We start from the raw sequence: 16230 nt of genomic DNA on the forward strand, positions 1-16230 counted from the left end.
TTTACTCAAAGAAAATAAAAACATTAATTCAATAAAACATATGCATCCCAGTGTTCATAGCATTATTTCCAGTGGCTAGAATATGGAATCAATCTAAGTGTCTATTGATGGATGAATGGATAAAGAAGATGTGACATATATACACATGGATGGATATATATATATATATATATATATATATATACTGGAATACTACTAAGCCATAAAATCGATTGAAATTTTGTCATTTGTGACAACTTGGATGGACCCTGACGGCATTATGTTAAATGAAATAAGTCAGGAGAAACACAAAAACCATATGATTTCACTCATGTGGAGTCTAAAACTACAAAAAAATAAAAACAAAAAACTCAGACACAACAGATTGGTGATTAAAGGGAAAGAGGGAGTAGGCTGTGTGCAAAGTGAGCAGAAGGGGTCAAAAGTATGGTTGATGGGCAGTAACCAGATCTCTGGAGATGGTCACTTTGTATTGAATACAACATCAAATGATAATATACATCTGAAGCTCACATAATATACTATCAACAATCTCAATAAAAAAATTTTTAAACTCTTTTTGAATATCTAAAAAGAAAGGGCAGGGGTTGGGGGAACAAAGAGTTCTGAAGCTTTCCCCCAAAGGAACTACTTTATTTAGAAGAGTATGGAGAAGTTCAAGCCAAAGGATACTCTAGAAAATGATGAAAATTTTGATGGTAAACAATAAGAGGAGGTTAGCATCTGCATGAAGACAACAAGGTAAACTGAAAACCGTCTAGTCTACCAGGAAGAACCAGGAAAAGGGACCATTAATGAGGCATTTCCTGGAGTGAGGGTAAACTTCATAAACTAGCCAAAGAAACCCCTGCAATAGGGTTCAATTTTAGTCAAATTAGACAATGGAGAAATACATGCCATGAGGCACTGTGGAAAATAGAGCAATCATCAGGCAGTTGATAAAGTCTGATTTATACTAGCTTAATTCCAGTGAAGTACAGAAATGTTACTACAATATTGCTCAATTAAATTTTTCCACTTTTTGTGGTAATTTTGTTTGTTCTCTATATTTAATATATATTACACTGATATATATTTAAAAGCCCAATAATAAATTGTTATGATTTTTTATATAATTTTTTCTACTAAAGAAGCTGAAAGGAGAAAGGAAAGCAAATATACATTTATAAATTTTGTTATATTAACCTTTTTGTTTTTTTACCACTTTTGCAGGTCTTAATTTTTTCCCCAAGGATTCCTTTGTTCTGTTATTGCCAAATATATTAAATTTTTATTGGTATAGATCCAACAATATCATTATATACATATTATACAGTTCCTTTCTAAATAAATTAATAGAAAAAAGAAAATAGACATTTTCTTTGGTAGCCACAATGCTATATACCTAACAAAACAGTAATTCCTTAGTATCATCCAATCTCGAGTTCTTAAACAGGTTGCCATGATTGCTAAGAAATGTTAGTTAAGGAAGAATATAATTAGAATTCTGAAAAGGTAAGGTGAGTGGGTAAGGTAGTTTTTCCTATTCATTGAGCAGAAAAGGAATAACTTTCTTCCACTTGTGGCCATTGCCCTTCTTGTCCTATTTTAAGCACATGCTTTTGAAAAAAGACACCTTTCACAGTTGTACTTTAGTTCTTTTACTGAAATATCACAAGAAGGGAAATGGATTTTTTATGATTTTGTTACTGTTTGTTCCTAGCAGCTTTAGGGAAAGGGTTAGTCGAAGGGAGTACGAAGAACATTAGTTAGAAAGAGTTTCTAGACCTCTACCCTATCTAATTTTTAGTATTTCAAATTGCTAGGAACTAAGTGTAATTGTTAAAGAAGAGATTCCACTATGACTAGGATCCAATTACAGTAATTTTGAAAGGTTATAAGACATTTTTCAGGTAACTTCTATTTAAAAAAATTATTAACTTTGAGTTACTTCACATACAATGTAGTGTTGGTATCAGGAGTAAAACCTAGTGATTCATCACTTATAATATGACACCCAGGGCTTCTCCCAATGAGCGCCCTCCTTAATGGCCATCACCCATTTAGCACATCCCCACTCCCACTTCCCCTTCAGCAACCCTCAGTTTGTTCTCTATATTTAAGAGTCTCTTAGGTTTGCCTCCCTCTCTGTTTTTATCTTATTTTTCCTTCCCTTCCTCTGTGTTCATCTGTTTTGTTTCTTAAGTTCCATATATGAGTGAAATCCTATGATATGTCTTTCTCTGATTGATTTCACTTTAGCACTTCTTCACAGAGCTAGAACAAACAATCCTAAAATTTGTATGGAACCAGAAAAGACCCCAAATAGCCAAAGTAATGTTGAAAAAGAAAACCAAAGCTGGAGGCATTACAATTCCATACTTCAAGCTGTATTACCAAGCTGTAATCATCAAGACACTATGGTACTGGCATAAAAACAGATCAATGGAACAGAATAGAGATCTGAAATGGACCCACAAATGTATGACCAAGTAATATTTAACAAAGCAGGAAAGAGTATCCAATGGAAAAAAGACAGTGTTTTCAGCAAATTGTGCTGGGAAAATGAGAGTGACAGGAGAAGATTGAAACTGGACCACTTTCTTACACCATACACAAAAATAAACTCAAAACGGATGAAAGACCTAAGCGTAAGACAGGAAAGCACCAAATTCCTAGAGGAGAAAATAGGCAGCAACCTCTTTGACCTTGGTCGCAGGAGCTTCTTACTAGGCATGCCGCTGGAGGCAAGGGAAATGAAAGCAAAAATGAACTCTTAGGCCATCAAGATAAAAAGCTTCTGCACAATGAAGGAAACAGCAAAACGAAAAGGCAACTGATGGAATGGGAGAAGATATTTACAAGTGACATAAAAGACAAAGGGTTAGGATCCAAAATCTATAAAGAACTTATCAGACTCAACACCCAAATAACATAATCCAGTGAAGAAATGGGCAGAAGACATGAATAGACACTTTTCCAAAGAAGACATCCAGATGGCTAACAGACACATGAAAAGATGCTCAGCATCACTCATCATCAGGGAAATACAAATCAAAAGTACAATGAGATAACCACCTCATGGCTGTCAGAGTGGCTAAAATGAACAACTCAGAAAACAACAGATCCTGACGAGGATGTAGAGAAAGGGGGCTGCTTTTATACTGTTGGTGGGAATGCAAACTGGTACAGCCATGCTGGAAAACATGGAAGTTTTTAAAAAAAAATTAAAAATAGAACTACCCTACACCCAGCAATTACACTACTAGGTATTTATCCAAAGGATACAAAAATGCTGATTTGAAGGGGCACATGTACCCCAATGTTTATAGCAGCATTATCAATAGTAGCTAAATTACAGAAAGAGCCCAAATGTCCATCAATTGATGAATGGCTAAAGAAGATGTGATATATATATGCAATAGGATTTTATTAGTTGGTGATCAAAAGAATGAAATTTTGCCATTTGCAACAATGTGGATTGAACTAGAGGGTATCATGCTAAGATGACCTCCATTTGAAGCAATGTTTCCCAAGTGGGTTTTGAAGTAGAAGTATATCAGAATCACTTAGGGATGTTTTTAAAATACAATGTTCACTCTTCCCAGCTCTCACCCTTGCAAGCACTGCTCAAGATCTGAGCAGAAGGATAGGAAGCTGGGACAATGGGCACAATTAATCCTGAAAACCTGCTTATTCAAACCCCCAGTAAGGAAATATGGAAAAATCATTGGTTCAAATATATGTAAATCACCCCTTAAGCCCATTATATTATGGATTAATTTTTTCTTAAAAGTCATTTCAGCTAAGAGATAGTAGATCACTTATGTTAAAGATACAGTTTTAATAAGCATACTGAGAACTCATTTTTAAAAATCAAAAGAAAAAATTTCTTATTTCTGGGGAAATATCTGGCTATGAATCCACTTATAAAACACGTAAGACACATAATTTTGTTCTTTCAGCCACTCACTTCTGTGTGCAACATGCGTGTTGTTTAAGGTTCCCAGTATGTTATCTGTATTCATTAAAGGAAATTTGACCCCATAGTAGACTTTGGAAGTCCTTTAATATTGGAACAATTGTTGGACTTTGTCAAATAAGTCTCCCCTGAGCCACTTGAGTTCCATTTAAAACTAGGGATATTTTATTTATCTGTTTTTTGGTTAGCCTTTTTTATTGAAGAAGTCTAATTTAGTAATGGTCTTTGCTGAAAGAGGGTTAATGATACCTCAGAGCAGGATTGTGTTAAATATTTCAGAATGCCACTCTTTGGGATGTTTAGGTTTGAAAGTAAATAATGTGTCTGTATTTTCTTCTGACAGATTTTTGGAGCATATGCAACTCATCCTTTCAAGTTCAGTGACCACTATTACGGCACAGGTGAAACATTCCTGTATACGTTTAGCCCCAATTTCAAGGTACATAAATGGGAGAAATACCAAAATTCCCAATGTCACCATGTCAGGAGTGTGGGTGGAGTTGGAGGCAGGGGACTGCCATGGGAGCAGCACCTGTCCATAACCTCATTTGGACTCACTCTAGCTTGGGACAGCCCTTCATGGCCGTAGCACGCAAAGTGCTTTTAGGGACCCTCATTGGGCCTTAGAAACTGCTCCTGTGCATGTTCTGGGACCCAGGGAGGGATAGCAGGTCAGGGCCAACATGTGCTTGGAAGGTCTTTACTCTTATAACCCCTTTGAAGATCTCATCCTGGTGTAGGAAAAAATCTACCAGTTAGGAACTTCCTCAGCCAATGGGTAGTTCCCTTCTCTACAGTGGTATTATACTAATAATTCCCTCTTCACTGATTCTCCAGACTGACATGTCTGTTCTCTGTCTTATGTTTCTATCCTAAGGTCTTTAAGTGGAGTGGAGAAAACTCATACTTTATCAATGGAGACATAAGTTCTTTGGAACTTGGTGGTGGAGGGTAAGGGTTTTGTTGTTGTTTACCATTTGACCTGTGTGGGACTCTGTTTTGACCCAGGTAACCAAAACCTGGTATCAGGTGAATTTAGCTAGGCCATGTGCTTAGAATAATTAAGACGGTGGCCTAACATAGGACCCTAAGAATCAAAGATGAAATGATTTATTTATGTCTAAGTGATGGACTGCTATCACTTGTCTTTTGAGAAAGATGGCTCATTTAAATGAAATAAAGGAAATGTAGGCTTTGTTTTACAAGCAGTTTAGGGTTTTGTCTGTCTATAGCATAAAGGAAAGAAGATGGGGTGAGGGAGGGTAAAAGGCATGCCATGTGAGGTTGAAATGTTTTCACCTTTTTTGTATCTTTGATCTTTTCAGGGGACGATTTGGTTTATGGCTAGATGCCGATTTATACCATGGACGAAGCAACTCCTGCAGCACTTTCAATAATGATATTCTTTCCAAAAAGGAAGACTTCATAGTTCAAGACCTCGAGGTGTGGACATTCGAGTGAAATTCAGACTGCCTTAAAATGCCACATTAAAAAGATCGGGTTCCATCAGCCCTCCTAAAGCTGGCTGGAAGACCTGGAGCCCCGGCCCAGACTGCCTCTTCCCACCATTATGCTTTCTTTCTGCCATCATCTCAGAGCATGGGCACGTCGCAGAGAGTTTCTGAAAGGTCCACATGGAGGGCAGACAACGAGGAAAGAAACTTAAAGTCTGGATTGTTGAAAGACTATGCTCCCACTTCCTTCAGATCCATGCAGTGAGGAATCAAAATATTTATAGATGTATGAGTTGAATGCAATTTTTATTTTTGGTAACTGAAAAACAAGATACTGTGGAAATATATACATGCCTTGTGTATTTATCAACATAATTTTCATTACCAAAATGTACAGCATACTATTGTTTGCCATGGAAAAGCTTAGTTTCACTTAGAAAAATTGGAAGTCCTCAGCACTTAAAGGGAATATATGATTTTTTAATTGTCTTATTTATTATTTCTAGTATATTGTCTAAAATGTGTTGGAAGTTTTTCTTTTAATGTGTCAAATCTTGAAATAAAGAAATGTATACGTTTTGTGCTATGTTTTGGCAACAAACCCATTTGATTTATATAGTTTTATATTGAATTTTCTTTTGCCCTGATTGTTTAGGGTGATAGGTCTTAAGCAGTATATATACATATATATGTATATATGTATGTATGTATGTGTGTGTGTATATATATATGTAAAATGCGTAGTTCTTAATTTTTAAAAACTCATTACCAATGTGCATTGATTTGACTATTATAGGCCATCTTTCCATTAAAAAGGTACATTTTTACTTACTCTAAACACAATTGTAAAGTAGAAGCCATTTCTCACAGTTGTAAATTGATATTTACAGAAATGGATACCTTTCTGAATCTAGACTTAGAACAAACCCTGCTTTGAACAGAAAGTGTTTTTGCTTCTTATAAGATCATGTGTGTTAATAACAAAAACTTTATTTTCATAGTGTTTTGTGTATAATTTCCCCCCAAGTTCTTAAATTAATGAACAGGCCTCTGTTTTCAAAGAGACTGAATGTTTTCACTTCTGTATATTTTATACCAAATGAAAAATGTCCAATTAGCCCAATTGTCTTGGTTTCTAGACTCTTTTATTTGAGAAAAAGCAATGCAAAGAAATGCATTCATACCAAAATTTGAATAAAAAGTAAAAACTATTTCTAACATCAACCCATTTTCACATCTCATAAAATACTCTGTTAAAAATGCTAATAAAGCCTTGTTAAAAACTAAACAATATTACTGATTGCCAAACTTTTATGAAAGCCAAAGACTGCTAATGGAAAAAGTTTTTAATAATAGCCAAAGCTGAGAAGTGGTCTGTCATAAATTATACCCCCTGTGATCTTTGAAAGGGAAAATAAATAACAAGTAGTATTTATATACTTGCATTTAAAAAATGAAACCCTCTTTAGAATGTTAGCCTTAAGCTGGCAGAATATTTCTTTTAGATTATTCTCTTACTAGAATATTTACAAAAGGAACAAATTGCCATGTGGCCTCCTGTCAGATCAATTATTTTACCCTACTCACATTCCATGCAAGTTGAAATGAATTCTATTAAATATGTAGCCTGGTGTGCTTTCAACCAAGTTCTCTTATTGAGAACTCTTGATAAACAACATACTGATAGTTTAACCTTAATCTGCTCATTAAATGATGTGTTGGTGTGAGATACCAGGAATATCTCATGATGATCAAGTTTACCATTTATGCCATTTGCAACCATATGCTATTAACAAACAAGATGGTCATTTTGCATATAGTTCACTCCTACCTAGTTTAGTCCATGATATTATACTTGTGAGAGCATATCCAGATGCTGTGTTCTCTATTTAAAACAGTATTGTCCAATCAGAAGTGTGTGGCCCTTCATTTATGGATATTGAGTATATGTAATGCAGTGCTAGCCCAATATTTTCAATAAAGGAATTTATGCATCCAGTGTGATTTTCTTTCCTGAGGATTCATTCAACAGGTATTTATTGGATGCTAGAAGTTTACTTGTGTGAGAGGATGATGAAATATGCAAGATTAAGCAAGGTCCAGTATTCATGTTTTTACTGCTGCCCTTGGAAAGTCCCTTTTTGTTCCCAGTAGCCACCCTCTTACTTTCTCATCAGCTCATGAAAACCCCTGTTATAATTAGTAGGGATAACTCTTGACTACCTGTTTCGCTGTTCTTAATCTGTCTAGCTGTTCTTTGAATAGCTCTTTTTAACATTTCTCTTGACCTACTTCTAATGTCAATGAAGGATCTTACCCTCTGATCAATATTTTTGATCCCAGCCATCCTGTCTCTGCCTTCTAGGCCCTACATCAGTCTTCATTGCTTCTCAGTTTCTCAGTTCATGAATCTACATTAAAAGACTAGGGTGCGAGGGGGCAAACTAATGTCTCACTAGACTCTGTTGAAAATGATTTAGATCTATGCCCATGCCACAAGTCACCAGGGACATCCTGAATGAATAAGTAGTATTGGTGTCCTTTATTTTCTTTTAAAGTTTTAAAGCCATGTGAAACAAGACTAACAAAAGAATGACTTTGCTTTTGAGGAAGGCATTGAGAGTCTCTAAAGAAAGAGAAGCTAAGATTCATGTTCTTTTTAAGATTCCTAATTTATTTTTTACCAATATAATCATACAAAGAAAGGTAAGGAGGTCTAATCCAAAGGAAGTTCCAGAAATTCTAGGTCAGTTAAACTTGCCCCTTATGCAAATATCAAGTGTCTCTGACCACTTCCTTCTCCCAATTGGGTCACACAGTTTTTCTCATTCTGAGGAAACCCTAACCTCAGAGCATCACATCCTTTGCTCCCACCTCCTTGCCTAGGACTACTGTCCGTAGTCATGCCCTGACAAAAGTGTGTTTACTGAGAAAATTAGTCTTTACAATTCATACCAAAATCTAAGGTCTTACTCCCCTCCTTTCTAATTCAAATCTTTAGTGGTTCAGAATAAAAACTAGATAGGGCCTCCTTGGTGTGGTCAATCAAACCACCAAAATGGCATTTCTTGATAAAATATCTTTGTGGAACTATTGTTTATTTTCTATATCAGTGCTGCTCAATAGAACATCCTACAGTGATGGAACTTTTTCACTGTCCTTTATGGTAGCCACTAGCTACCATACTAGTGTTGAACACTTGAAATGGGATTTGGGTAACTGAGGAGCTGAATTTTTAATTTTAGTTCACTTAAACTTAGCCATATGTGGCCAGCAGCTGCCATTTTGAATAGCACAGTTCTAGATGAAGATTTGGCACAGCTGAATCATATTTCATCAACAACTCACCAACAATCAACTCGGACTATCATTCCCTCACCAGAAAAGAACCTTTAGTTCTGAGTCCTTTCATTTTCTCTCTGCCATTATCTACACATGTGATACCACCTAAAGTAACAGTGTGTGTCTTACTGTTTAGGTAAGCAACCAGGAAGCTGAGTTCCCTGAATTTTTACACACTGAAAACTTGAATCTTTACAGAATCACTGAAAACCTCTCCCAGGCTTTCTTTCAAATTAAGATTTTCTGCCGTGGCCACCAGCATGTGTTTTGTTCCAACAATGGACATTCTACTACTTTTTTTCTTCTCTTTCTTTTTTTTAAATGTTTTATTTATTTTTGATACAGAGAGAGACAGGCATGAGAGGGGGAGGGGCAGAGAGAGAAGGAGACACAGAACTGGAAGCAGGCTCCAGGCTCTGAGCTAGCTGTCAGCACAGAGCCTGATGCGGGGCTCGAACCCACGAATGTGAGATCTGACCTGAGCTGAAGCCGGAGGCTTAACCTACTGAGCCACCCAGGCGCCCCAAGCATCCAACTCTTGATTTTAGCTCAGGTCATGATCTCAAGGTTCATGGGATCAAGCCCCGAGTTGGGCTTTGTGTTGACAGCACAGAGCCTTCTTAGGATTCTCTCTGCCCTTCCCCTGCTTCTGTACTTTCTCTCTGTGTCTCTCAGAATAAATAAACTTAAAAAATATATATTTCATTCAGGTTATATTTTTAATAGAGTTTCTTAATTGTAATTTCTTCATAGTCATGTTTATTAATCACTTTCATTATAACTTCTGAGTCCTAATTTTTTAGATCAAGTCAAATTTATTCAGCATGATTTCCACTCCTCACTTAAATATCTTCCAAAAGTATGTATCAATGCAATCCTTCACCTTATCTAAAATTCATCCTCTTATGCTATGCTAAATTACATACCCTTTTCATACTTCAGAGTATTCAGAAATAACCTCCTCAAAGATCAGTTCCACTTTGCACTAGCCATTAATCATCCTGTTAATGCATGTCAATGTCTTCAGGAAAGGATTTTGGATAAGAACTGAATGTTCATCTTACTCCCCCAATGAGTTAGCTAGAGCTGAGCACCATTGATGGACAACTTCCTGGATCTTCAAACTATGTCACAATGCCTTGCTAAAAACAACTGAATTGTTAACAGTAATAATAGTGCTAAGGGGAGAATGAGGAGGTCAGGTACTATTTATTGATCGTAACTCACCTTCCATTTTTATATGTGTTATCATTTGATCCTCAAAATGAAGACAGTATAATTATTACCCCTGTTTTAAAAATGAAGAAACTGATTCTTCAGGAGAAGAAATCTTGCCTAAAGTCACAGAGCACATGAAGGCTACAGCCGGGATATGTTTAGTCATGACTGATCCCAGAGCTGAGTTCTTAACCACAGCAGTTTGCTGACATTGTATAATCTCAGCAACATCTCTACCACCTGGTTACCCACACTCTGCTTTACCACCTCAAGCACCAAAATTCACTGTTCTCTGCTCTAGAAAGAAAGCCCCTTAATGGCTGGGAGCTCCTCTATGGCTATTCAGGTATTATCTATCCTTATAACCTCGCTGTTTGTCATGGTGCATGGCACATAGGAGGCATTCCATAAATGTTTGTCAAGGTTAACTGAAGTGCATTACTGAAGGAAATGAGCCCCAGAGAAGTTAATGGATTTGGCCAACATTCCACAACTAATCATGAGAGCTGGGACTAAACCACAGGTTTTGGATTCCTGGCTCTCTTCCCCCTCTCCACCCCATGCAAGGCTCAAGCACAAGCTTCCAAGCATAAGTGATTCTTAAGATCATGGTACAGGAAGGAATGATCCTCCTGCTAGCCCCTCAGTTTCTTCCCTTTAAGTCTTAGGGTATAAGTGAAAGAAGATGGGATGAGATTTGGGGGGCGTGGTGGTGATGGTGGTGGTGGCAGGTGTGGTTGACCTTGGGAGAAGAATTCTTTCATTTGTAGATCTCTTAGTTATTGGCATTCTTGAAACTGTAGACTGTAGGGAAGTTCGAGGGCCTCAGGGATTTAGGACTTTGGCTGTGAGTTAACATTTCGGTTCCAAAAGCAAATCCTAGAAAATGGTTCTGAAGACCATTTAAATGATGAGAAAAGTATCCATTGAGTTGGCACTTAGGTTATGGGATTGAGAGAAGATTGCAAAGTTAACTGATAAACTGGATTCTCCAGTCTAACTTGTGTTGATTTAGGAAGATTTATCAGGCAAAGACAAAAACAACCAAATAGTACATTTTATAAGAGCATTTTTTACAAAATAGATAATCTGGGCAAGGTAATACAGTGTCTGATACTATATAAGCATGTAGTAAAGGTTAGCTAGATCCTGCAACTTTTATTAGCAAGTTCCTTATCTGTCACTGTTTCCTCTGTGACTCAGTACCCATATCCGCAAATGAGAGCAATAGTACCTTCCTCAGAGAGATATTATGAGAATTAAATAGATTAATATATTTAAAGCGTTATTGTAATACATACATTTATTTTTTTTTTTTACCCTTCAACACTGTTTTCTAAGATTCGTTCCTGTTGTTACTGCGGCTGTATTTTACTCTGTGTGTGTTAAATATTCCTCTGGTGAGTATCCTCCTGTCAGTGGATAGGGTTTCTGCAGCTTTGTGCTTTTTGTTATGTTTGGTTGACAAAATGTGAAAGAGTCTCAATGGACGGAGCTGCTGGTCCCGGGGTACGTGAATATTTGGGTTGACAAACCCCCACAATGTTTCACAAAGCAGTTGTATCATTTACATGCCCAACACAAAAATACCTAGTCCAACATCTGATATTGTTACATTTCTTCATTTTTGCCATTTTCAAGGGTGTACAAGGTTATTTCATTGTCAGCCTGTTAATCCTATCTACTTCTGATGAGGAGGACAAATAATTAAATGATGAAATCAGAGGTTCTCAGGACCTACAAAGATACTGTCTCAGAAGTCTCCCTGATGCAGGCATTATCTAGGGAAAGAGTGAAAAACGAGGATGTTTGTTGGATTGTGTTTTGCTTTGCAGATTTGGGTATGTATTGGCACTTATTAATTGGGTTATGTGAATTTTTTTAGAAACATCATCAAGCAGTTTATTTGTAATAATAGTAAACATTTATTGAGTGCTTATGAGATAGGTACTATTCTAAGCACTTTACATATATTATCTCAATTAATATTCACAATAATTTATGGTGGCCAGGAGATAAGATGCCACTATTTCCCAACTGAGGAAATGGAAGCCCTGAAAAATTAATGACTTGTCCAAAGTAGAAGTATTAAATGGTGGAAATAGGCTTCGCCAGCCCATGCCTTTAACCACTCAGATAACCACAGATGAGAGCGAAGTGATTGGAAGTATAGCAAAGATGGAGGGAGGGCATGGTGAGTACCCAGAAGCCATGTGGGGAACTTATGGGTCTTTGGGGTTTCTGCTGGGCATGGATGAAAGTGAAGATGGGAGGGCAACTCGAAGAACTAAAGAAAGATCAAGAACAGAAATTACTAAGAAGTCAGGAAGAGTGTCAAAGTTGCAGAGGTCTGAACGGTCACTAGAGTTCGGGTTTTCAGAGCATCTGAGTAAACCTAAAGTCAGGATTTTGCCACAGGAATGAGTTGTGTTAAAGAGGAATGGAGGCAAAGGGCACTGGGATCCAGGTGCTTGAGGAGCTATGAATCATGGACGTGAAGGTTGTCTGAGATTACAGTGGGAGTTGGCAGCATTTGTGTGGGCCAGGTGCTAAAGCTTTCAGTGAATCTGGGGGAGTGACCTCGAGCTGGTGAATGATGATGATTACACTTCATGCTACAGCATGACACTCAGAGGGGGCAGAGAGTGGAGAGTTTCATACAGGTAAGAATGGAATCACCTGGAATTGGCAGCTAGAAGCTAGGAGAATACGAACACTGCTTCCACATATCTCTCAGAGTGTTGAAAGGCAGGGAGAAAAAGCAGTTTTTGTTTGTCAAGGCTCAAGGGAAGTGATATCTTTGGGGGGAATGCTGGGTTTCACTGAAGGCAAGGAAGTGAAGGGATGGCTCTGAGGATGTTCAGGCTACAGAGTGCTTACAATGATACTGTGGCTTCTGCGGTGTTAAGTTTCAGAGCTCAGCGGTGGAAAGAAGCAGGGGAAAGAAGCATAGGCAATTTGTGTATGAGTAAAGAGTTTGAGGGTAAGTAATAAGAACAAGAATGAATGGTATAGATGAGGTTTTTGGCCTTCAGGTTATAAAGAAATGCAAGTGTGGATATGACTAAAAATTGACATTACCTTCATGACGGTGGGGGTGTGCTAATTTGCACAGTAGCTGTCTTCTGTTGATTGGGGGCAAGAGAAAGTGCCTCTGTCCTACTCGAAGGGCTGCAGGATAGTCCCCTCCATCAACCACCAATTAAATGATCCTGAGTAGGTCGATTCATTTTCCTTTGTCCCATTTTATCCACTTCTAAAATAGTGACAATAATATCTACTTCTCTGCATTGTCAATGTACATATAAGAAGCACCTTAGAAAATTATAAAACGCCAGAAAAGGTAAGTTAGTACTACTATTAGGGTGTTAGTTATATCAAACGGAATTCTTTATCAGAAATCCAAAGTCCAAGTGTAACCTTGTTCCTGATAAAAAGTAAGAAGTACTTACAACAATTTGTTTGTAGACATGACTTTCAGGAGAGCTCTATGGAAAAAAAAAGCAGAAGTGTTTGCATAGTCTTCTGTACACAAAAACAAAATAATTTATCAGCAAAATAGCTGGAATCAAAGTCGTTATAAGAAAGAATTGTTTTTCTTTTGTCATTCTTTCCATCACAAATGACTTACACAGTTTCCATTTAAGAGCAACAGTTCAGGACTTTCCCTCAAGCACTTTAGCAAAGCTCAAAGAGCCACAAGTTGGAACTCTGGGCCACTTGCCAATATTTATTCAAGAGAGTTCTAAGTAAGGCAGCCCAGTAATCAGAAACTGGAAATCTCTCTCCTTTCCCATAGACAAGCACCTCCTTCCTTTGCCTGACATTTCACTCATTCCAGCAGATGGAGGCCAGTACACAGCTAATACCAGGCAATCGCCATTTTAGCCTGACATATTTCCTTTTATATGGTTTTTCTTAAGGAAGGAGAAATGTGTTCACTCTTGTTTTCCTCTTACCTTCAGAAAAATCAAATATTCTTAGGGCACCTGGGTGGCTCACTCAGTTGAGCATCTGACTTTGGCTCAGGTCATGATCTCACAGGTCCTGGGTTCAAACCCCGCATCAGGCTTTGCATTGACAGCCTGGAGCCTGCTCTGGATTCTCTTTCTCCCTCTCTCTCTGCCCCTCACTCACTCACACTCATACTCTCTCTCTCAAAAATAAACATTAAAAAAATTAAAAGAAAAGAAAAGTCAAATATTCTTGAGACACTGGTGAAATAGCAAAAAATTATTTCCATTTATAAAATAGAAGCCAGGGAAGGTCTTTGTATTTATGCTTGGGAAACCTCTATTTAGGATGTGGAAAAGGGTGTCTACTGTGCAGACTCAGAATGAGATTAAGATAAACCCACCAACACACTTTCTATGTCTCACTGAAAAAAGAGAAACATTATACTGTTTCAGATGGATAACACTGGGCAAGTTTCTTAATCATTCTGCTGATGGCATTGGAGGTTTTGAGCAGAGGAATCACAGAATCTAGAAATGGAAGGATCAGAATGCCATCAGCCAAGGTCAGAAGTCTGTGAATAGGGGGTCTTATAGTAGGGAGATCAGCAGTTGAATCTATTGAGTACCCAATTGGAAACACCAAGGATGCAGTTGGATTCTGATTTGGAGAAAAGTATGAATACAGTTAGAAATGTAGGAGTCATAGCTTATAGATATTTTAAGCTTTGAGACTGGATAAGATCAAGGAAGTGAATGCAAATAGAGAAGAAGAGCAAGGAGTAAACCCTGGGGCACTCCAACACTAGGGGTTTAGTGAAGAGGTACAAGGAAAGAAAATTTTGAATGTAATAAAGGTGGAGTTAATTGGTGGGGAAAGGATGGTGAGTTGGTGTAGTTTCCCCAGATGGCAAGGAACAGATACACTGGAGTAGATGCACTTAAATGATGTGTATTTGAGTTGGCAATAGCCACTCTGCTCCTGAGTTCAGACACTCCAGCATCTCTGCCTCTCTGATCTTTCCCAGGTACCTGTGTCTTTGGCACTCTTTCAGTTCCTTTTTTGTTTGTTTCCTGTGAATAATCTGTTCGGTCTGTTCACATTTGCTCCCTTTATTTCTTTACTACCATTCTCTCTCTTTTTTTTTAAAAAGAATTTTCTAATGTTTATTTATTTTTGAGTGACAGTGCCATTCTCTCTTAACCCCACTAGAATGAGGCTTCTTCTCCAACCCCGTAAAACTGCTTTTCTCAGCTTTACCAACAACCTCCACTCAATTCCTAGTCCTCTTTGTATCCCATCAGCAGGCTCTGCAGAGCTCATCACTCCTTCTTACCGGAGCCCATCTTTCCTCCAGCACACCGCTTTCTCCTGGGACACTCTTTCTCGTCAGGGTTGGTTATTTCTCACTTCTCTGATGTCTGTATTGCCAGAGTGCCCCTGGCTCAGTCCTCTGAACTTTTCTCTACTTACACTTACCCCTTTGGTGATCTCTTCTAACTTGGGGCATGTAAATATTACATGCTTAAAGATTCTAAAATTCATCTATGCAGCCTGGATTTCTCGCCTGACCTTCAGGCTCATGTAGCCAACTACCTAGTGACATTGCCACTTAAATGTCAAATAGGCATCTGCAGTGCACTGTATTATTATTCAAAATATTTTTTTGCCTTTTGCCTTTTCTAGCTCTCGGATTATATTTAACCCTGATGACAGAGATGGCCATGTGACTTGCTTTGATCAATGACATAGGAGTAGAAATGACCTGCACCAGTCCTGAGAAGAAGCCTTAAGAGGGCCATCATGTGGCTCCACTGTGCTCTTTCTTCCCTCTGTTCTAACATTAGAACCATCCCTGCTCCTTCCGCCTGGGCCATGGGATGACGTCCGCACATCTGGAGCCAACATGCAGCAGACACACAGGTGAGCAAGAAATAAACTTATTTGTTTTAAGGCATTAAGATTTTTGGAGTTGTTTACTGCAACAAATTTACTCTAAAGAAAGACTGATATAGCAACTCAAATTCATATACCCAGAACTGAATTCCAATGCTTCCCTGCTCCCAAACCTGCTCTTGCAGAGTTCTCTCCACTTTAGTAAGTATCAGCTCAACCTTCCAGTTTTAGGACTAAGAATCTTGGAGTTGTCCTTGATTACACTTGGTATCTATACTCCACATGTAGACCCTGGGGATACTTCAGTGAAACAGACAAAAATGATAAAAAAAAATTCCTGGTAATTTTTGAGATTATGTTCAATGAGGATGAAACAGTTGATAATAATATATAATAATATTACCA

At 37.8% G+C, this 16230-nt stretch overlaps 1 protein-coding gene and 1 long non-coding RNA gene across 8 annotated transcripts in view; one reads left to right on the top strand and one right to left on the bottom strand.

Moving 5' to 3' along the window:
• NCOA7 (nuclear receptor coactivator 7) overlaps positions 1–7414 on the top strand; it is a 146904-nt gene extending 139490 nt beyond the window's left edge. For all 5 annotated transcript variants that reach the window (XM_029943315.1, XM_029943312.1, XM_029943314.1 and 2 more), the window contains 3 exons: positions 4305–4400; positions 4839–4912; positions 5287–7414. In XM_029943315.1, coding sequence (XP_029799175.1) covers positions 4305–4400; positions 4839–4912; positions 5287–5422 — 306 coding nt within the window. In that variant the 3' untranslated portion in view covers positions 5423–7414. The remainder of the gene's footprint in view (positions 1–4304; positions 4401–4838; positions 4913–5286) is intronic.
• LOC115295432 overlaps positions 1–16230 on the bottom strand; it is a 54580-nt gene that overhangs the window by 29070 nt on the left and 9280 nt on the right. The gene's annotated exons all lie outside the window — the stretch shown is intronic.

The sequence above is a fragment of the Suricata suricatta genome, chromosome 7 (assembly GCF_006229205.1).
Source record: "Suricata suricatta isolate VVHF042 chromosome 7, meerkat_22Aug2017_6uvM2_HiC, whole genome shotgun sequence".
Classification (NCBI taxonomy): domain Eukaryota; kingdom Metazoa; phylum Chordata; class Mammalia; order Carnivora; family Herpestidae; genus Suricata; species Suricata suricatta.